This window comes from Pan paniscus, chromosome 8 (genome assembly GCF_029289425.2).
Source record: "Pan paniscus chromosome 8, NHGRI_mPanPan1-v2.0_pri, whole genome shotgun sequence".
NCBI classification, from domain to species: Eukaryota; Metazoa; Chordata; class Mammalia; order Primates; family Hominidae; genus Pan; species Pan paniscus.
Window position 1 is genome coordinate 108,976,316 of NC_073257.2, and position 23,392 is coordinate 108,999,707.

Sequence of the window (23,392 nt, forward strand, 5' to 3'; positions counted from 1 at the left end):
ATTTTCAAGCACAAAAACAAATCATTTGTTTTCCAAGGAAAAACAAAATTAAGTGGCATTGGATGCCCTGCAACTGTATAACTCCTTCCGCCTCCGACAGCATGAAGCCCCCAGCCTGGGCTGGCCTCTGGGGGTCTGAGGGAGAATGACCTCCATGACCTGTCTGCAAAACCTTCACCTCCTGCCCCACCCACCCCCTGGCATCAACCGGGCTTGGCTGCGCCGCTCCCAGCTGCCCCAGCTGACTCACAAGGTCCGTAGCTTGGGCATATGGTTGAAGCTGGACACGGGGATGGTGGTGATATTGTTGTTGTTCAGGGTCCTAAATGGGAAAAACCAGAGTCATTTAGCACCTGCCCAGCAGGAGATGATGTGGGACAGGGCCGCCCTGCTAACGAACAGGGAGGCTCTCGACCTTAAAGTGACCAGCACGGGGCTGGACATGGAGGGGCTAAGCCAAAGAGCATGAGGCATATCCCACCCCACAGGAAAGCCCTGAGCTGGGACAGTGACCGTAAGCCGACAGCACCATAGACTCCAAGGCTGGTAGGATAGGGAGATGGAGCAGGGCGGGTGATGGGACACGTCCCAGGCTTGGGTTGGCTTGGAAGAAAGGTGGGGTTTGGATAGGCAGGGAGAAAGGGAGAAGCATTCCAGGCCAAGTGCCAGAAACCCTTGGGTTTCATCCTGAGCAGGTTATACTGGGGCACACTACTTGCTGCAGGCACAACCCCATGAGTGCCTGTCCTCCCCTCCTCCGAGGTGATTCTAGGAGGGCTGGTCTCTCCCTTCCTGTCTCCCTGACGCCCGCTGCCTAGGCTGCGGCACTTGGCACCGGCCTAGCAGGGCCCTCCACACCCCTCCTTCCTTTTCCATGCTTTACTTACAGCACCTCCAGCCCCCGCAGAGCACGGAAGGCCCCTTCCTCAATGCAGCTGATCTGGTTCTTGTCCAGCTGTCTGTGAAGCAAAGGAAGGTTGTAGAGAGAAGGGCACATTGCCTAGAGTAAGGGTGTCCAAACATTCTGACCGCGTGCTCCATTCATTCAAAAGAGGTGCACCCCTAGCCGTTTGTTATGTGTATATGTGTCAATCCAAATAGCGAACATTAGTAAAAACTTAAGGGTTTTTTTCTAATTTTCAGTTAAAATCATAAATATAAGTAAAAGTTATATTCTTCTACTCAACCTTACATATCCCCTGGGGAGCAGGCACCCCCCTACACACACACACACACACACACACACACACACACATTTTGGAGACCACCTAGTGGGTGCCGGCAGCTGGAAAATGGGAGAGTCACAAAGCAGTGGCATCCAGAGCTGGCAAACAGACCTCAGCCTGAGTGCCAAAGAGGTTGACTAGAGGTGGCTACCTGGAGTGCTGCTGTCAGAGTAAACTGAAGCTGTGAGGTGAGCTCTGTGGGAAAGAATGTGGTGACTGATTATCAATGTGTGCCACAGGCGAGGTTGGGGGTGTGTGTGACAAGCATGCCAGGCATTTGCCATCCCTGCTGTAGTCAGACTTCAAGGAGGTGGTAAGCCTGGACCAGAATACATTTGAATAGTAATAATAATAAGCCATTACATTTAAATAGCATTTGACAAAGTGTATTTATTTCCATGTTTCATTTAAACCTCAGAACATGCCTGTGAAGTAGATCTTAGTATCCCCATTTTCCAGAACAATATATCAAGGCTCAGCGATGTTCGCTGACTTGCAGTGGCCTTATGTATGTGTAACTAGAAGAGAAGATTCAAACCCAGCTCTCCCAACCCAAATATGAGGCGGGCACAGACACTGTGCCACCGAAATGGACTGAGAACATTGCCCACGCTGATAACACGCTTCACCAGGTCCCCAAGGGCCCCCTCCGTTGGCTCTCATATGGAATAACAACCAAGGGAGAGGCAAGGGCTGCCTGTTTCCTCCAACCCCAGACTATTCCAGAAGACCATGCTGGCACCAGCCCTCTGAGAGCCCAGGTCAGCTCCCTGGCTGCCTGGACCACACGGCTCGCTCGGGGATACCCTGAGGATGCTTCCAGGAGTGGCCCTGGAGCCCCCACACCCTTCTCCCTCCCAGGCCTGTACTTACAAATTTTTAAGGTCCGTAGCTCCCCGAAAAGCTTTCCTGGGGATGGCCTGGATGGCGTTCTCACTCAAGTCCCTGGGAGGATAAAGCCAGAGGGAGAGAAAACACCGGTCAGAAAAGAGGTTCCTGCAGAGTGCTGTGATAAGTCAGGGAAGCAGGGCAGGTGGGCTGGAGGGCACTGAACCAGCCACTGCTGCACCCCAGCACCTCGGACAGTGCCTGGCCCACAGTGGCCACTCAGCAAGCGCTTGTTGAATGAATGAATGATGGAACTGGAGAGACACACCATGTCCTGGAGGGAGCTCAGTCCCCAGCCACCTCCCCTTCTCTGGGCTCGGGGCTTGCAGCTGGAAGGAGAAGCCTGGGGCAGCTACGATCAGCCCTGCCAGACCCCACCTGATGTAGTTTGGATATTTGTCCCCACCCAAATCTCATGTTGAATGGTAATCCCCAGTGCTGGAGGTGGGGCCTGGTGGGAGGTGATCTGGTCATGGGCACTGATCCCTCCTGGCTTGATGCTGACTTCTCGATGGCGTGTGAGTTCCGGGAGCTCTGGTTGTTGAAGTGTGTGGCGCCTCCCCCTCCATTCTCCCTCTCCTTCACTCTCCCACGTGAAGTGCCTGCTCCCCTTCAGGCTTCCGCCATGAGAAAAAGCTCCCTGAGGCCTCCCCAGAAGTAGATGCCTTTGGTTCCCGCACAGCCTGCAGAACCGTAAGCCAAGTCAATCACTTTTCTTATAAATTACCCAGTCTCGGCACTTCTTTATAGCAATACAAGAACAGCCTAATGCCCACAGAGGTCAGCCCACCAGACCCACAGAGGCCAGTTCAGCCCCCCACAGCATCGTGCAGGGCGCAAAGAGCATACAACAGAGGTGCTTCTGGAGGGGGATTGATGACCACTGTCTGGCACCGGGTGGGAGGGATGGCACCCTGGGCTGGCTGTGGTGGGTGCGCCTGGGGCTTACGCTCTGTCTTATGCTGAGCAAGCTGACTCAGGAAGGACAGAATTGGCTCTGGTGACCCAGTTGGCCAGTGGCCCACCCAGGTCTTTAGCTCCAGGCAGGGCCTGACTCCAAACCCTGTGCTCTTGTGGACTGCAGGCAGCAGGGCACCTCTGAGAGCCTAGGCCACAGGGAGTCAGGAGCACGCAAGGGGCTGGGATCACTGAGGACTTCACACCTCCCCATGAACGCCCTGCTGCGAGGGGAGGGGGCACTGTCAGGACTGCAAATCCTCAGCCTCAGTGACTGCCAGGCCAGCTTTGGGGCCCTTACTCCACTCCCTGTCAGGACCGGGCCTCTGACCTGTCCACCTGCCTCTCTTCCCTCTTAGCAGCCTCCCTGGCATCCACAGACGTGTGCAAACGCCCCTTTCCAGGTCAGCTTTTCCTACTCACAGCCACACTCCCCCCAGGCCAGCACTGCCTGAGTACTTCCCAGGAGCGTGGCGTGGATACTATCACCATCCCCATTATACAAAGGAGAAAAGGGAGGCTCAGAGAAGCTAAGCAACTTCTTCAAGGTAACCCAGCTGGTGGGTGGTGGCTCCAGAATTTGAACCCAGGCATTCAGGTCCCAGAGCCCTGGCTTGTGCAGCAGCCCTGGGGGTAGGAACTGCCATTGCGCCCATTTCACAGAGGAGGGAACTGAGCTCCGAGATGTGAAGTAACTGACCTGGTTGGACCCGGGCTCCCTGCCCCAGAGCCTTGCCCCAGACACACCGGGGTCCTGAAGGTGAACAACCAGCGGCAGACCGTCCTGACATAGGCCCCAGTGCCAGGCAGTTCCACAGCCCCACCTCCTCCTCCTGGGCCAGGCCCGTGGGCTTTGACGGTGCCCTTCCTTTCAACCCCTCACCCCACAGGGTCCGAGAACACAGCCCACAGCCCCCTGCCCCGCCGCACACTGCCCCTTGAACTGTCAAGGCCGCCGCTGCCCTGTCTGGGTTTCCCTGGTGAGAAACCCAACGGTGTGCACAGAGCCCTGAGTCAGAAAGGTAGGAGGCAGGTGGGCTCCTACTGCCTACTAGAACTGTGAGAAGGCACTGGACCAGTTGCTGCTGCACCCCAGCACCTAGGACAGTGCCTGGTCCACATCAGCCACTCGCCAAGCATTTGTTGAATGAATGAATGAATGATGGAACTGGAGAGATGCACCCTGTCCTGGAGGGAGCTCAGTCCCCAGCTACCTCCCCTTCTCTGGGCTGGGGACTTGCAGCTGGAGGGAGGAGCCTGGGGTTCGAGGCCTGGCCCTCCCCCTCCTGGCCATACATCTGCAAGGCACCCTTCCCCTCCCGAGCCCAGTTTCCTCATGTACAAAATGGGAAAAATGAAAGCCTGGCAAAGCAATTGCCTTCCCGTCCCCACAGAGTGGGCACCAACATCTATGCGCTCCCTCCCCCAAACCCAGCCCCTCTGTCCCGTCCCCTCACAGCCTTTAGAAAAGCAGCCAGGCACCCGTGTCTGAAGGGGCCTTGGCACCATCAGTGCCCCTCGTTCTTGCTCTCTATTGCTCTCTCTCTCCTGGATGTAGGCCCCATCTCCTGGAGGGGAGATGGTTCAAGCCTGCAGCACAGACACAGCTGTCCCTCCTCCAGAGCCGTCCCACCTGCTATCCCTGAGGCATCTCCCCTTCTTGCGGGGGAAGCTTCCTCCTCCCGCACTCGCCCGGCCCCACCTTCCCTTCCTGCTCTCCCCATGGCATCTTTCATCTTCGATCTTGGTTACTTGTGCCATATCTCCAGCTCCCCAGTGTAGTCTGTCAGTATTCCTGGAGACATTCCCCAAATTCCGCCCATTTAGGCTACTCCCCAGAGGGCCCCCAGTGGCCTACTCCCCGATGCCTGTCTTTATGCAGCAACTCCCCCAGCCCCATATGTCTTGAGAGGCGCATTTCAGTCTTTGCCTGCCTAATCCTTGTTATCATCTCTTCCTTGCCTAGAGAGTTCCTTGGCTGCCACATCCTCTTCTTAGTGTCTCTGCTTCATATAAGAAATTGCTACCCTGGTGGTGCCTGCCCTAATGGCTTGATGGTTCTCCTGGTCTGTGGACTTGTGGACTTGTTCTCTCCATCTTCCTAAGTGGGATGCTGCCACTGGGCAGAGTGGGCTGGCAGGGAAATTACTGGATTTAGAGCAGGGCTGTACAGGCCACACAGGTAAACAACAGACTGCCCACACTGCAGCTCATGGTCATGCGAGTTCCTCAGTAACCAGGAGCCCAGGCTGACATGGGAGCCCAACATGAAACCAAACTCACCGTGATGGAGTGCCCACAGGCACCAGTGACTGGGCTGGGCTTGTGGATGCAGAGCTAACCACAGGTGCATGGTCCACCCTAGAGCACTCATGCCCAGAAGAGGGCACAGATGGGAAACCAGTGAGTGGACCTTCAATCCTTCACCCCAGAAATGTGTACTGAAAGCTGATGGTCTGCTGGGGACCCCCAAAGACTTGCTTTCATAGGGTGTACATGCCAGCTTTCAACAATGGCTGGAGGAGCAGTACTGCCAAAGAGATGGGAGAGTGCAGAGAAGTGAGTGAACAAGTCCGCTGGAGGGAGGAGAGGTGATCTCTGACCGGATCTTAAAGAGTTGATGTGTCCCAGACAGAAATGGAAAATGAGGAAAGGGTGTTCTAAGCAGCGGTAACAGCATGTGCAGAAACCCAGAGACAGGAAGGAACAAGGCAGGCTGGGGGAATCTCATGTGGTTTCGTATGACTGGTGTGTGTACGTGGGAGGTTGTGGTAGTTAAAAGACATCCACAAATTCTTTGACATTCCTCCCTTCAAAAGACAGAGGCTCATTCTCTTCCTCCTGAATGTGGGCAGGACTCAGTAACTTACTTCTGAAGAACCACATATGATGGAAACGGTAATGGATAACCTCCAAGACTAGATCATAAAAGACACTGTAGCTCCCTCCTTGTTCCTTCTGGGTTTGCCCTCTCTGGGAGAACCCAGCCCAGGTCATAAGGACACTCAAGCAGCTCTCTGGGGAGGCCCACATGGAGAGGAACCGAGGCCTCTCGCCAACAGCAGGCACAGGCTTGCCAGCCTGTGAGCCAGCCATCAAGGAAGTGCATTCTCCAGCCCCAGCCAAGCCTTCAGATGACACAATCCCCCAACATTGTGATGCAATCTCATGAAAAACCCCACGCCAGAACCACCCAGCCACCTACAGAGACTGTGAGATGTTTATTGTTTGTTCTTGAAAGCCGCAGTGTTTTGAAGTCATTGGTTACGCACAATTGATGACTCATCCAGCGTTGCTTTGAGGCATGACCCTGAGGAAGGGAGGGGCATGCTTAGGCTCGAGGTTAATGGGCTGAAATCATGTTAGAGACTTGGCTACATCACTTCTCCTTTTTGGGGGCCTCAGTTTCCTCATTTGTCCAATTCATAGGCTGGAGCAGAAGATTTCTAAGCTCTTCACCAGTGCAGACCCACCCACATGCCTGCAAGACACATTGCTATGGTCTGAATTATCGTTTCCTCTCAAAAAAGGCATAGGTTGAAACCTAATCTCCAATGTGATGGTATTAGGAGGCGAGGACTTTGGGAAGTGATAGGTCATGCCAGCTCCATCCTTATAATAGGATTAGTGCCCTTATGAAAGAGACCGCAGAGAGCTGCCTTGCCCCTTCCTCCGTGTGAGGACACAGCTAGAAGGCACCATCTATGAAGCAGGAAGCAGCCTTCACCACACGTCAAATCTGCCAATACCTTGATCTTGGACTTCCCACCTCTAGAACTGTGAGAAATAAATTCCTGCTGTTTATAAGCCACTTGGTCTACGGCATTTTGTTTTTGTTTTTTTAGAGAAAAGGTCTTGCTGTCACCCAGGCCAGACTGCAGTGGCACAATCATAGCACACTGTCACCTTGAACTCCTGGGCTCAAGCGATCCTCCCCACCTCAGCCTTCTGAGTAGCTGGGACTACAGATGCGCTGGGACTACAGATGCTCTACGGGTGGAGACAGGGTCTCATTTTGTTGCTCAGGCTGGTCTCAAACTCCTGGCCTCAAGTGATTCACCCACCTCAGCCTCCCAATACAATATTTTGTTATAGCAGCTGGAACAGACTAAGACACACATCAAGTGAGGTGGTTGCTTCTTTAGAGGATTTGGGGTCCCAGAAAGGAGGTGAGGAAAGTTGCTGGCCATACACCTACTGAAAGACGGGGTCTGGGGAGAAGACAGACACAGCCTGCCGCCTTTGCTGACCCACAGGGACTCAGGGAGATGAGAGCACGTGCATTAAGAGCCAGATGGAGGCAGGAAGGAGTGGTGGCCTGAGGACGTCCACAGAGTCAGGAAGGCGGGACCTCCAGTGGGACCCTCATCTCAGCCCAGCCGACCACTCACCCTTTGGCCAAGCCTGGGAAGGAATGCTGGGCCGGCACTCACATCCATTCATTATTCCATTTAATCCTCACCATAACCCTGCAAGGAAGGTTTTTTTATTCGTATTGATTTGCTTATCGATTTAGACCCAACCTTGTTCTAGAAAGCCTTTAAGGTGGCTTATAGGGATTTTCAAAACAGCAAGAGAGCAAGAGTGAAAAATGAGGCACAGAGAAGAGGAGGAATCAATGGCGGGTACTAAGAATGCATGCACCATGTGACCACATGCCAGGCTGGGCTGAGCGGGGCTCTGAGCTTTCTCACTGAGAGCCAGCGTGAAAGGAGAGCCAGTCAGTTCACAGCGCCCACGGGACACGTATAAGTCTAAAAGGATCAGCTTCTCAGGAGTACAGCTGGTGTGGCACTCAGATGAGGCAAGAATTTTCCCAGGGGTGTTTATTAAAAATGACAGTGTAGCCTAATCAATAACACTAGATCCTTATAATTAATGGGGTTTGAGTGTCTGTTTCTTATAATAGCATCAAAGTACAATTCAGCAAATGCAATTCTATAAGGACTCACACCAGGAACTAAGTAGGGAAGAGGGAGAAGGCAGAGGCAGACTCCAGGTAGGCCCAGTCTATGCAAAGACGCTGGGGCATGAGAGAGCCTGGTATGACTGGGGAGGAGCAGAGACTCTGGGAAGCAAGTGTCAGCTGGGAGAAGCCTCACACAGGCCGGGGAGAGTGATGGGATAGAACAGAGAGGGCTGTGATATGACCATCTTTTTAATTATTTTATTTATTTATTTAGAGACAGCATCTCACTCTGTCACTCAGGCTGGAGTGCAGTCACTCAATCACAGCTCACTGCACTGTTGAAATCCTGGGCTCAGGTGATTCTCCTCTCTCAGCTTCCTGAGTAGCTGGGACTACAGGCGCATGCTACCATGCCTGGCTAATTTTTAAAAAAATATTTTTGTAGAGACAGGGTCTCACTATGTTGTCCAGGCTGGTCTCAAACTCCTGGGTTCAAGTGATCCTCCCTCCTCAGCCTCCCAAGTAGCTGGGACTAAAGGCACGGGCACAGCGCCCAGCTCTGACCATCTTTCAGGCTTTGTTCTGGGGCACCAAAGTTTAAAGAGGAAAGACACAGCCCCCAGGCAGGCAGGCAGGCAGCAGGTGATGCCAACGGCCATCAAGAGATGAGAGATGGCCCAAAGCTGGCCAGTCAGCCCACAGCCAGAACCAGCCCTCATCGTTTAAATGAAGACAGGAAAGTGAATTTGGGGCCCCAGGAGAGGCCAGAGGAAAACAGATGAACCTTGGAAGCCTCAGGAAAATGCAGCCTGATGGCAGCAAAGCGGGTGGTAGAAGGAGCCTGCACCTGTAGAGAGAAGGACCAGGTTCAACTCCTGCTTCTGCTATTGACCAACCATGGACCTGGAGAAGTTCTGCACCTGAGAGCTTCAGGTGTCCTATTTGTAAAATAACTACCACGTGGGACTTTGGAGAAGATTGTGAATTGATGTACTTAAGCTTCTGAATCACAACCTCCATTTAGCAACATTCAAGAAATGCGGGCTGTTGTCCCTGCCGGAAGCACAGCCTAAGCAACCCTAAGGCTCTGTTGTTTCAAGCTTTCCCACGAGGGGGCGCCAGAAGCCTTCCCTGGACCTGGATGCCTCAACCACATCGCAAACTAGCAGAACAAAGCTATTCTCTTTTTTTTTCTTTTTGCTCCAACTGACTTCCTACCTTGCCAATACTTGTCTCATCTTTCCCAAATCCCTTTGAAATAAAGTTTATCATGTCTTCCGCCCCTGGTCTGTGTGGAAACCCCCCAAAAGCACCACCTAAGCCTTTCCCCATCAGTTTTCCGGGAGCTCTGGGCCACCTTCATCTTCCTCAGACCCAGTCATTGCTGCCCGTCCTCCTCCCACGCGGCCTTGTCGAACGCCCTGAAGTGAGGAGATGGCCAGGATGTGTCTGGGCAGAATGAGACACCCTGAGAACTGCTGTCCTGGAAGCGGGCGGGATCTGCGACTGGAAGGACAAACAGCCAAGCCCAGGGCAGCCAGGGCCTGTCCCAGCCCAGGGAAGCGGAGCCAGACAGGGGTTCAGAAGGAGGGCAGGGGCAGGACAGTGACGAGGGCACCATGACAGATCCCCAGAGTCAGACCCAGGACAGCGCTGGGGAGATACAGGGCTGGGGCAGAAGCTGAAGGGCGGGACGAGGTCCCAGACTTCTGACAGGCACCTGGGGGATGCGGGGATGCTGGTCCAGGGAGCACTCACGGAGAGGCCAGGGTGCTGAGGACAAAGCCCACAGCTGGGTGTCACAGGGGAGACTTGGCTCCACTCACTTAAATCGTGTGGTCTCGGGCAAGTCATGTAACCTCTCTGGCCCCAGTTTTCTCATCTGCAACATGGGGATGGAAAGCGGCACTGATGGGAGAGGTGCCTCTGCCCACTCCCTCACCTCTGCTGACATTCCTCCAGTTTCCCAGACCCCTCCTGACATCCACAGGACCTGTGTACTTGCTGTGGCTTCTGCCTGGGATATTCTTCCCTCACCTTCACCCAGGAAACGCTATTTATCCTTCACACCTCAGTCTACAAACACCTCCCCTGAGCCTGAGTCAGCTGCTCTATCTGCAACAGGCTCCCAGCACCCCCACTTTTACTTTTCGGCACAACCCAGGCTTGTAATAAAATACAGGTGCACCGAATGTGATGAAGTACTGACTCTGGTGAACGTCCATCTCCCTCTCCAGACCATAACCTCCCGGCAGACACTCTCCTTCACTTTCCCTTGTATCCTGGCACATTGCAGAGACTCAGTAATTTTTAGCTGAATGAACTAAAATGGATCCTTACATGAGTCCTCTGCTCTAATCCCTCTCCATTTTCCTGGCCAAAACAAGTAGTTAGGACTGGCCAAGGGAGAGGCAGGAGCTCAGGGCCAGACAGGCTGGCTGTGCATGGCGAGAGACCACAGCTCCCCACCTATGCTGCGGCCACTTGTACCTGCTCTGCCTACCCAGGCTGCAGACCCAGTGAGATGCAGGCTCAGAAGGGGAAGGCAGGCACGAGCAAGCACTTGTTATTGTGGATGATGTAACAATCGCACCTCTTCCCTTCACACATCCTTCAGGATATTAACAACCAACACCCTCAAGTGGTTCCAAGTTCACACCAGCTCAAGGCAAGGGCCCTGCAGACAAAGCATGAACCCCATCGCCAAGATCAAGCACCCCAGGAGGCAAGCTCCACCAAGAGCAGCCCCCACTTGGCCTGGAAGCATCGGGCAACCCCAGTCGGCCGCCCGCCCCTGAAGACAAGGGGGCTGCCAGGCCCACACCCTGACTTGGCACCATCCCCAGGCACCCCGCTCTGGCTGCCCCGCCTCCTGCACACTCTGCCAATCCCCCCATCCTCTCCCAGGGCTGGAGGAGGCAGAAGTTGGGGAAGCCGAGGTCAAGACCCCATGTTCTGGCTGCTAATCTGCCTTCACGCTCTAACCTGATTGGTCCCTGCTGGCAGACCAGCCTCTAAGGGGATTAGCAGTGGGGGCAGGGGTGGGAGTACACAGAGGGCTGCTGGGCACCCGCCAAGGCTGGACTGGGCTCTGGGTTCTTGCTGCCCACTCGGGCGCCACTGCAGGGCACAGGCCCTACTTTGTCTGCCTTTCATGCCACATGGAAGCTCTGGGCAGCCTGGCCTGTCCCCTCGGCCCCCTGCAGCCTGAGTGGTTACCTTGAACCAGGGCACCCCAAGGGTTCCAGGGCACCTCATCTGGGGGCTTAGATCCTTGTCAGAAGATGGTTGGATTAAGGACTCAGGCTCTGGCCTCATGCACATCTTCTAACCCCCAAGCCTCAGTCTTCTCATGGTAAAATGGGAATAATTATCATATGGCTTAACCACAGCTGAGTGTGGGGCCTCAGCCAGGACTGGCAGAGTTGGCTGCCATTGCCCACACTTTAATAATTGTCTTTTGGGCTCTGTAGGGAGGAGGAGGGAGGGTCAGGGCCTGGGAGTCAGGAGACTGAGGCTCAAGGCCGCCAACCCACTGCATGACCTCTGGCAGGACCACAGTTAGTTCCCAACATCTGCAACAATACTGACCTCTCAGGGATGCTGGGAGGATGGGATTACATGTTGTGTGTGTCACACACTCAGCATGCCCACTGGTAGCTGGTGCCAGCACGGGGCAGCCTCACACGACTGTTATCAATAAGTGGCTGCCTGGGACTCCACTGCAGATAACTCAGCAAGTGAGTCCCTGGCACCTGGTGGATTGGCAGCATTGTCATCCCCGGGAAGTTTGATAGAAAAGCAGATTTTCTGGGTCCCACCTCCTGAGTCAGGATCCCTCAGTGTCTCAGGTGCACACTGAAGTCTGAGAAGTGCTGCCTCCAGCAGAGGAAAGGTGTAAAATGTTTTAATGTACCCAGCTGGAGCCAAAGCAAACCAGATTATAACCTCTGTACTGGTTAGCATTTCAAAGCAAGGGTTGGAGGTGCCAACTCCTATTCTTTGGGGGCTGAGGTGGGGAGACTTAGACACAGACACCCCTAGTGAGTGGAGAGAGGGAAGAGCAGCTACCAACCCCTCAGCTGCAGCTCACCAAGGCCCGCCTTCTTGAGGAACAGAAAAGGCACCCACAGGGCTGGTGGGGGGCAGGGACCAGCCACTACATTTGTCCCACAGGCCCTTCCTGCATTTCTGCCAATTTGCATGGAAGACGCCTGAGGGCACGGGTGAGGAGCAGGTGTGGGGCTCCCTGGTGAATCAGCTCCAGCCCTCACAGCAGAGGAAGACTTGGCATCTCCAGCATTGCCAGGAGGTCAGGAGTCCCAGCCCTGGCTCCCTGCTCAGGCCAGGGAATGGGAGACACACTCCTAAGGACTGTCTGTGCTCCAGGGCCCTGCTGCAGGATGGCTTGGCAGGAGGGAGGCTATCAATACCCATGGGTGGGACGCTGGGATGCACATGCTGCTCAGAGATGCTCCTGGGATCTCGCTGGACCATCCCGCCTTTGTCTCTGCCGGTTCTTCACACCTCCCTTTAGATCCTATGCCTCCCACGTAGAAGGGGAATTAATTCTGCAAGTACCCCTCCCTGCCTGCTCTCTCCAGCCCATGAAACAACACTCAAGTGCCCCAGATCTACCCTGTGTGCATACTGCATGTGTGCACGCCTGTCTCCAGGTCAGGGACTAGGTCTAATTCACCTTCAAGGTGGGTTCTGGAGAGCATTCGATGATAAGAACCTGCATTGTGCTGCCTTGGGCCTCAACCCAGAGGCCAGGGCTTTGTCCACTCACAAACCTCAGGTGCTCCCAGAAGATGCAAGTAGAAAGCTTATCAGTCAGCTAATTCTCAGTGTGAATCTGTTTGTTTCATCTTCTCCAGAAGTTCAAGCTCAGGTAGGGGCCAGGGCCAGGGTGCAAAGCAGACCCAGCAGTGGTGTCAAAGAGACCACACTGGTGCAGTGAAGGGGGAGTGGGTCCCGCCCGCCACAAGCCCAGTTTCCTTTAATCTGGTCCTCTACTTCTCCGTCTTGTGAAAATACAGGACGGAACCGGGGGCCGTGGCTCACACCTATAATTTCAGCACTTTGGCAGGCTGAGGTGGGAGGATGGCTTGAGGCCAGTTTGAGATCATCATGGGCAACATAGTGAGTGAGAGCCCATCTCTCCAAACAGCTAACAAAATCAGCGAGACATGGTGATGTCTGCCTGTAGTCCTAGCTACTCGGAGGCTAAGGCAGGAGGATTGTTTGAGCCTAAGAGTTCAAGGTTACAGTGAGCTATGATCATGACACTGCACTCCAACTTGGGTGACAGAGTGAGACTCCATCTCTTAAAAAAAAAAATCACACAGGACAGGATAGATCCTGGGAGCTGCCTTTGCCACCTCCACTAGGCTTGGCTGCGGTCCTTTGAGTGGCAAGTTCCCCTTCCTAATCCTGGGTGCTCTCCTGCTCCCCTTCTCTGCAACCCTGACTGCCTTGAGCCAGACCAGCTGGAGCGGATGGCAGGGTCATCAGATCAGCGAGTTTCCCTAAAGGAAGTCTCAGGGCGCAGTAGCTAGTCTGGGAGCAGAGCCCTGCAGCCTGGATTCAAAACGAAGCTCAGCACCAACTGATGCCTCTTTGGGCCTCAGTTTCCTTTTCTGTAACATAAGTTTGTAAGAGGAGACTGGCACACAGTGGGTGACAATCAGTTGTATTGTCCGTGAGGCTTCCAACTGCCGCTACTAAATCCTGAATGGTACAGCTCTGTGACTCTGACTGAAGAAATGACTGCTCCCTCTCCTTTACCACCTCTCCCACTCCTAAGAGAATGATAAGATTCACGGAATTAAAGCTCACACATGCTCTGTGAGGTCTGGAGATTTTTTTTCAATTATCGAACTACAGTCTGGGCACAGTGGCTCATGCTTGTAATCCCAGCACTTTGGGAGGCCGAAGCAAGAGGATCACTGGAGCCTAGGAATTTGAGGCAACCTGGGCAACATAGCAAGACCTGGTCTCCACAAAAATGTTTTAAAATAATTAGCCAGGTGTGTTAGTGTGTCTGTGGTCTCAGCTACTCAGGAGGCTGAGTTGGGAGGATTGTCAAGCCAAGGAGGTGGAAGCTGCAGTGAGCTGTGATCATGCCACTTCACTCCAGTCTGGGCAACAGAGTGAGACCCTATCTCAAAAATTTTAAAAATAAATAAATAAAATAAAATGTGGAACAGCCAACATGGTCCCAGGGAACTCCTGATGTCCAAGTTCCAGCAGGTGGTTTGGGGGCCTGACACTGTGGATGGTGGGGTCTGAGCTCTGCCCTTATTCATCCCACCCACATTTACTGAGCAACCAGCATGTGCCAGGTCCCATCAGCTGGAGAGGTGCGCCCCTTCCCTGCCCACCGCGAAGCCACAAACCCTCCTGTGGCAGCCCCCTCCTTCTCCCTCCACCACCACCAGAGTTAATGTTGCAGAAACCTCATCAGGCAGAGACATTAAGCAGCCTTGAATGGCCGCAACATAAAAGCACCCAGGGTAACATTTCCTTGAACCCGGCTGTTTGCTATGCAGCTACTGAGCATGCGTTCCCCCAACAGAGATATCAGGGGCACATCCCACAAGGCAGCCCTGCTTTGAAGTGAAAGTTCAGCCCTGCCAAGGAACAGCAGCTCACAGGCTAGAGTCCCACTAAGCAGCGAGAGGCTCAGGGGCACACAGAAGACACAACCAGCTTCGTCCTTCAACTCTACCTACTGCAAGTGGCAGACATGAGTCCCAGCCACTAAGGCAAGGGCACAGCAGCAGGCAACAAGGGTGAATGAAGCAGGCAGAGGAATGCAGGCCCCTCTGCATGTGAACACCAGGGCGAGGCCTCTGGGCTTACTCAACACATGGTGCTGGGCGCGGAGACCTTGGAGGCCCCTGGTGACCTGCTAGTCCTGGGCGGGAATGCACCGGGGAGTATGAGAGGCAAGGCTCCTGTCCCAGGCACCTACAAGGAACAGTTAGGACCAGTGACTTCAGAGGTTCCCAGGCCAGACACACAATGGTGGGGGCAGGGGAGGTGGTGCAGGAGGACAAAGAATTGATGTATAGAGAAAAGGACATGAGCTTTGGAGCCAGAAAACCCTGGGATTGACTCCAAGCCCTACCATTTACTGCCTGTGTGACCTTGGGCAAGTTACTTAACCTCTCTGAGTCTGGTTACTCATGGGTAGAGGAGGGTTAAACACATCTCCCTCTTGCTGAGTTGCGAGGATTAAATACCATATGTACCATTTATATAAAGCTCAAAATAGGCAAAACTAATCTATGCTGTTGGAAGCCAGGATTGTAGTTAGTCGGGATGGGGGGTGCAGGGATTTGTGGCTGGAAGGAGGTACAGGAGGCTTCTAGGAACTCATGATGTTTTACTTTTTGATCTGGTGCTGGTTACATGAGTGTGTTCACTTTGAGAAAATGTGGTGAGCTGTATACTCATTGGCACACTTTTCAGAATATATGTTATACTTCAATTAAAAGTTTTAAAAAGTAACATGGGAAGCACTGATTCCAGCACCTGGTGCTTTGTAGGCATTCAACAAATGCCAGTGCCCTCCCTCTCCAGTCCCTGCTGGAGGAGACAAATGCAGAAAAAATCTGCCAAGTGACAAATACTCCAAGAAGCCAGGCTCACAATTTTAAGCAGTGGGAAGATTCCCAGGCTGAGAGGAAACTGCACAGAGGACAGTGTGGCAGAAACAATCCCCAGCCAACAGTGAGGAGGGACTGGGGCCAGCTTCCAACAGACACAGAGGCGGAAATGGGAAAATGGGCACTGTGCAGATGTGAGTATCTGACTGTGCCAGGTGAAGATGCTGCATCTTCCAGAGTCTCTAGTACAGCAATGCCAGTTCAGGTTCTGTGTCTTCCTGGAGAACAGACACAGCACCCTGCTCTGGGACAAGACTTCCAGGTCACGGGGTAGAACTACAGGAGCAAGGATCTGGGAGAGCCAGGGCTGGAGTATGGGAAATAGGCCAATGGAATAGCCTTCAGAGTAGGTCCAAATGCTTTCTCTGCCTTGTTGCAGGAAGCAATGAGGGTATGTTGTAAAATAGAGAAAACAGAAATCAAAGAAGTAAAAAGAATAAAGACAGAAATAGGTAGAAATATCAAACAAAAGAGAGGTGCAGCCTGCAAAGCCCTTTGCATCTGCTACCAATGGGCCCCGGGCTTCTCACAGCCTAGGGGGACTTCGGGGAATGGTATCTTACACAATTTAGCAAGTCTATGGATAAAACAGCTTGGGAGCAGAGTGGCCTTTCCTGGGTCTAAAACCAAGCACAGAGGCCTCCTACAAGTCTTTATAAAGGGATGATCACAGGACATCGTTTCCTGCAAGGAGCTCCCCGCTACCCCCTGCCAAAAAATAGAGATGACTGTGAGAGAGAAAAGCAATACCCTCACTAGCATCCCCAGCGGGGGCCCAAGAACACTCAGCCACACCTTCCAAGTCACATGAAGCTAAGTCACAGGTCAGCTAATTCTGCAAAGGATCAATTTGCTAAATTTCTTTGTTTCCTTTAACAGTTTGGTTTTAGTTGGGCAGTTTCCCATTTCCCTTCACAATAGCCTTTTAAGGACAGTCAGATTGCCCCACCCCAGCCACTTCCTGTAGGAAGACTCCAAGCTCCACCATTCCTCTGTAGGAAGAGGCTGGGGCGGGTTCACTATAGTTCAAACACCCGGAGCTGGGGCAGAGACAAATGGAACAGTTCTTAAACTGCTGTAATAAAGACAAAATGCAAACCAGTCGACTCACACCAAATAGTTAAAAGAAATAAATCAATTTGACGTATTGGTCATTTGACAAATTGGCCATTCCATGAATTGACTTTTGGGGCAAATTGGCTTTTAGCAAAAATGGCATTTGGCAAATTGGTCTGCTTCTGTCACAGCAATGCATTTCACAGGGCAATTACTCACATGCTCCCAGCCCGGGCTTATGGCCTGGTACCCGATCTCAGGAGAAGTCGTTCTGCAGGGTCAGTGCCACCACCTACTATGCTGCTCTTTGCTGGACTGGCTCAAGCCAGGTGGGTTTTAGGGTATTTTGAAGAATGCACAGGCTACGCAGCAGGCAGGCCACCCTTCACACGCATCACTTTTCTCAGGAAAGCTCATCCAGACTCTGAGGGGCAGACTCTTTGGGTTCTCCCGGTTGAGGACCAGGGGTGGGCCTGGGGCTGGGAAAGGCAGGATTTAATGTGGTTTGAAAAGAGAGAGAACTGAGGAGAGGAGTGACAGGGCTGGGCAAGTGTAACCCAGGCTGTGCTGGGGGAAGGGGCTCTGCTCAGAGAAGTGACCAGGGCAGAGGGGCTGCGAATCCAAGCTTCTCCAGGGAGAAGCTGGGAGCCCCACCAACGTGGCAGGACAGCTAATGTCAAGACTGACGTCTGACTTGAAGTCATATCAGGAGCAGCCCACCAAGGAGGCCAGCAGAGCACCACTGGGTCCCTGGGGCATTTCCATTCCCTCTTCCTCAGGGGAAATGGGGTCCATTTCTCTACCAAAAAGACCATGCCCCATTCTTCCACACCTCAGTCTTCTACGGGGCTGTCACACCCTGTCAGTCTTGGCCTCAGGAGTTTCTCAGAAGAAAGAAGGGGCTTGAGGGATTGGAATAGCAAGAGGTCAGCTTCCCCAGGATATCTGCGGCCCCTGAGGCCCCCTCCACATGCACAGACAGGGATACTCAAAGGGAATAAGACCCTAACAACTTTCCAGGCAGGCAGAAACACAGAGCCCTGACTGTTAACAGGAGCAAGGAAGGTTTCCAGTTGGCTGAGGGTGATCTGCAGGTGGCCACAACAAAAGCCCAGAGGAGCTACGAGGAACCACAAGGAGTCGCTGTCTGGGGAGCTGTCCGTGGTCCTGAATCCATCCGGCAGCTCTTCCTCTGCTCAGGGCTAAAGACTTACCTTGGATCCCAGCCACCTTCATTCAACCTGACCCATCTGGCCCACACATCAAACCTTGTCTACTCAGCTCTTCTTTCTCCAAAGCCTACAGAGAGTCTGATCCATAACACACACCCAGAAAGACAGGATAGCTCCTCTATGAGCCTCAAGGGACCCACCCTTAGACTCCTAGGAGAGGCAAGTGCTGACTGCGGTGCACATCACTAAGCTACTTCTATATGGGGTGAAGCTGAATCCTTCCCCAGTTTCCACTTCTCCAGAAGTCAGACCTCCCCGCTGCCTGCCTGGACACAGATGCAAGCACAGAGAGGTGCTGAGAGGGCATTTGGACATAATCCAAATCCTTGCACAAAAACTGTTCACTTTACTCCTAAGACATGAATGATTGTGACTGGCTCTTGTGTGACACACGATTGTTATTAGTGGTGGTGGTGGTGGTGATGATAGTGGTGGTGGCAACATTTATCGTGCATTTACTATGTGCCTGGCACTGTGCTAGGTATTTTATATGTGTTATATACATGATCTCATCTAATTCTTTTATTTTTTATTTTATTTATTTATTTTTTTTTTGAGAGGAGTCTCGCTCTGTTGCCCAGGCTGGAGTGCAGTGGCATGATCTCGGCTCACTGGAAGCTCCGCCTTCTGGGTTCACGCCATTCTCCTGCCTCAGCCTCCCAAGTAGCTGGGACTACAGGCGCCCGCCACCATGCCCAGCTAATTTTTTGTATTTTTAGTAGGGACGAGGTTTCACCGTGTTAGCCAGGATGGCCTTGATCTCCTGACCTTGTGATCTGCCCTCCTCGGCCTCCCAAAGTGCTGGGATTACAGGCGTGAGCCACCATGCCCGGCCTCATTTAGTTCTTAAAACAACCTCATGAGACACATGCTCTCACCACTCTGGTGTGGGACGTTAATAGTCAGAGAGAATGCGTGTGGGAGGGGGCAGGGAGTAAATGAAAACTCTCTGGGCTTCCTGCTCAATTTTGCTGTGAACCTGAAACTGCTCTAAAAAAAGAAAGTCTACTGTTTGTTTGTTTGTTGTTTATAGAGACAGGGTCTTACTCTGTCACCCAGGCTGGAGTCCAGTGGCATAATTGTAGCTCACTGCAGCCTGGGCTCAGGCAATCCTGGGCTCAAGCAATTCTTCTGCCTCAGCCTGCAGAGTAGCTAGGACTCTGGGCACACCCCCACCATGCTCAGCTAAATATTTTTATTTATTTATTTATTTATTTGTAGCAAAGGGGTCTCACTATGTTGCCCAGGCTGGTCTTGAACTCCTGGCCTCAAGTGATGCTCCCACCTCAGCCTCCCAAAGTGCTGGGATTACAGGCATGAGATACTGCACCTGGCCAAAGCCTATTTTATTAAAAGTACTCTGATCATGCCTATTTTCCAGATAATGTAACTGAGGCATAGTAACTTTCCCAAGCTGCCTAACTGCAGAACCCACAAGCTAACCCATTATGCTACACAGGCACAGCACATTAGAATCTTCAAACTGACGGGCAAGTGTGTGGGGAGGCTTCTGGAAGTGTATGTATGTCGGCAGTGACACTAGATGGATGAACTTGGAGGGAGGAGGTGAAAGCCTGGAAAGCAGAGTGCGATCATGAACATTCATAATGTTGACATTGAGTCATCAAGGAAAGGTGAAATTATGTTCAGAGCCCTCTGTTTTAGAACTTAGATGCTTGTATAATAAATTCTAGACATATTCTCATCAAAAATGGCATACGGTTCACATGTTTTCTCCGAGCGGCCGTGCTGCAGAGAGTGTGGAATGTCAGCCCCTGTCTGCGATGAACATTGCCTGGGGACTTCTTGCCTCCCAGGATTCCTATGAGTGTCTCAGGAACTGTCACTCCTTCCAAACCCCTGTAGGTTTGAAAGGCAAAGAGGCAGGCATTGGAATCTTGTGGTGAGAGGCTTCGTTCAGAAGTCCCTTACAGACATGCAGCTGCATTTGACACTGCTTCCTTGAGGCCTCCGAGAATGAAGAGTGTGGTGGGAGCAGCTTGGAGGGGGGATCCAAGGCCATCAGCCCCTGACTTCTCACAGTCTTTGGCACACCTCTGGGCCACCACCCAGGAGCCCTCAGCAGGAGTGACACCAGGGCTCCTGGCCCCAGTCTTCACCTAGTTGTGGAAGTGATGGCCAGCTCTGCAAAACCTGAACACAGAGGGCACCTACACCTCCTGGTGTGGTGGCTGCAGCCAAATTCTGGGGGAGACAGGTAGAGGGTGGGCGGCTCTGACCACCATTGTGAATATCAGAAACTGTTCAGGGCTCAGGAGCCTTCATCTTAGCATCCAATTTGGCCCAACTCCTGCTTCTCTAGAAGGGGTGGAAATTTTCTCCAACTTCTAGAGAATAGCTCCCACAGCCATGCCCTCCCCCTGGGAAGGGTTGGTGCTGCCAGGCACCCTGCTGCCTGCCTCATTCTCTCCATCCCTAGACCAGGGGTCCCCACCTGGGCTGCAGAGCCACAAAGGCCACAGAGCTGTTGCAATATCTGGGTATCCTCATGCACCCCTAGCACTGTGTGTAGAGTGAATGAGGGTTAAACACCATGGACTTTACCTCTGGGAGCCTTATTTTCCATATCTGTAAAATGGGAGAAAGTAACAGTCATAGCTGGTGGTTTAAGGCCCAATAAATAGGAGCTCTTGCTATTTCTTTTCTTTTCTTTCCTTTCCTTTTCTTTTATTTTCTTTTCTTCTCTTTTCTTTTCTTTTCTTTTCTTGTGAGACAGAGTCTTGCTCTGTCACCCAGGCTGGAGTGCAATGGCTCGATCTCAACTCACTGCAATCTCCACCTCCTGAGTTCAAGCAATTCTCATGCCTCAGCCTCCCGAGTAGCTGGGATTGCAGGCAAGTGCCACCACGCTTGGCTAATTTTTTGTATTTTTAGTAGAGACAGAGTTTTGCTATGTTGGCCATACTGTTCTCAACCTCTTGGCCTCAAGTGATCTGCCTGCCTTGGCCTCCCAAAGTGCTAGGACTACAGGCATGAGCCACTGCACCCGGCCACTGTTACTTTTCTTTCCTTTTTCTTTTCTTTTTTTTTTTTTTGAAACAGAGTCTCACTCTGTCGCCCAGGCTGGAGTGCAGTAGTGTGATCTTGGCTCACTGCAAGCTCCACCTCCCAGATTCATGCCATTCTCCTGCCTCAGCCTCCCAAGTAGCTGGGACTACAGGCACCTGCTACCACACTCGGCTAATTTTTTGTATTTTTAGTAGAGACGGGTTTTCACCGTGTTAGCCAGGATGGTCTCAATCTCCTGACCTCGTGATCCACCCTCCTTTGCCTCCCAAAGTGCTGGGATTACAGATGTGAGCCACCACGCCCAGCGTTACTTTTCTTATACCTCCCATGTGGGTGCAGATGCCCTTGTGGACAAGTAAGATAGAGACTCAAAGGCACTGCTGGACTCCTAAGGTCTTCTTCAAAAACATGATGTATTTCCTTGGTCACTTCCTAACTACTGTACCCATGCTTTTTCTTCTTAGCATGTACTTTTTTTTTTTTTTTTTTGAGATGGAATCTCGCACTGTCACCCAGGCTGGAGGACAGTGGCACGATCTTGGCTCACTGCAACCTCTGCCCCCCAGGTTCAAGTGATTCTCCTGCCTCAGCCTCCTGAGTAGCTGGGATTACAGGCGCATGCCACCACACCCAGCTAATTTTTGTATTTTTAGTAGAGATGGGATTTCACCATGTTGGTCAGGCTGGTCTGAAACTCCTGACCTCGTGATCCGCCCGCCTCAGCCTCCCAAAGTGCTGGGATTATGGGCGTGAGCCACCGTGCCCAGCCAGCACTTACCATAGTTTTAATCAATCAATTATTTATGAAATTATGTAATTAATATCTATCTCCTTCATTTAATCTTGTGTTCCAGAAGGGCAAGGGCCATGGATGTTTACTTTATGCCTAGCATGGAGGTGGGATGTCATCAATATTTGATGATTATCTTTGGGTACCAAAAAGGTCAAAACTAGCCCTTGGGAGGGGTCTGTGATGTTTTGACATTAACAAACAGGTCCTTCACCACTCTAGAGTGGCCAAAAGCCAGAGCACTGACAACGCCAGTGGCAAGAATGTGGGGCAACAGGAACTTTTGTCCTTTGCTGGTGAGGATATGAAATGGTACAGCCACTTCAGAAGATGGTTTGGCAGTTCCTCACAACACTAAGCATACTCTCACCATATGATCCAGTGATCATGCTCCTTGGGGTTACCCAAAGGAGTTACAACTTATGTTCACACAAAAATCTGTACATGGGTGTTTATGGCAGCTTTATTCCTAACTGCTAAAACTTGGAAGCAGCCAAAATGGCCTTTAGTAGGTGAATGGATGAGTAAGCTCTGGACCATCCAGACAATGGAATATTATTCAGTGATAAAAAGAAATGAGCTGGCCGGATGAGGTGGCTCATGCCTGTAATCCCCAGCACTTTGGGAGGCTGAGGCAGGTGGATCACCTGAGGTCAGGACTTTTAGACCAGCCTGGCCAAAATGGTGAAACTCTGTCTCTACTAAAAAAAAAAAAATACAAAAATTAGCCAGGCATGGTGGTGCATGCCTGTAGTCCCAGCTACTTGGGAGGCTGAGGCAGGAGAATAGCTTGAATCCAGGAGGCAGAGGTTGCAGTGAGCCGAGATCGTGCCACTGCACTCCAGCCTGGGTGACAGAGCAAGACTCCAACCCTCCCAAAAAAAAGAAAGGAAAGGAAAGGACTATCAAGTCAAACTGAAATGCATATGATTAAGTGAAAGAAGCCAGAATGAAAGGCTATATACTGTATAATTCTAACTGTATGACATTCTGGAAAAAGGCAAAATTATGGAGACAGTAAAAAAAAAATCAGTGGATGCCAATAGGTGGTGTGAGAGATGGATGAATACACAGAGCACAGAGGACTTTTAGGGCAGGGGAACCACTCTGTGTGATACTACAACAGTGTATCCATGTCATTAGACATTTGTCCAGACCCATAGAGTCTGCAACACCAAGAGTGAACCCTACTGTAAACTACACACTCTGGGTGATAATGATGTGTCAACATAGATGTATTGATTATGACAAATGTACGGCTCTCGTGGGGGATGTGATAACAGGGGAGGCTGTGCTTGTGAGGGAATGGGGATGGGGTAAATTGGGAATCTCTGTGGCTTCTGCCCAATTTTACTGTGAACCTAAAACTGCTCTAAAAAATAAGGTCTATTAAAACAATTAAAAAAAAAAAAACAGGTACCAATCCCCTTGAAGATTGACTGGACTGGATAAGTGTATGAAGCCCCCTGCCACCACCACCCCCCAGCCCAGCCCCACACACAGCTGTCATTCCTCCAGGGGGCCTGTTCTCCAGCAAATGACAAAGGTCCCTGAACCAGGCCCAGCCTGCCTTTGTGACAGTGTTGGGTGGAAGGTCCACAGCCCCAGAAGGAAATTCTGACCATCTC

At 52.0% G+C, this 23,392-nt stretch overlaps 1 protein-coding gene across 2 annotated transcripts in view; it reads right to left on the bottom strand.

Moving 5' to 3' along the window:
• Positions 1–23,392, bottom strand: part of SLIT1 (slit guidance ligand 1) — a 187,712-nt gene that overhangs the window by 65,587 nt on the left and 98,733 nt on the right. For both annotated transcript variants that reach the window (XM_003825418.6, XM_034931237.3), the window contains exons 5-7: positions 2,100–2,171; positions 888–959; positions 251–322 (exon numbers count right to left, since the gene is read on the bottom strand). In XM_003825418.6, coding sequence (XP_003825466.2) covers positions 251–322; positions 888–959; positions 2,100–2,171 — 216 coding nt within the window. The remainder of the gene's footprint in view (positions 1–250; positions 323–887; positions 960–2,099; positions 2,172–23,392) is intronic.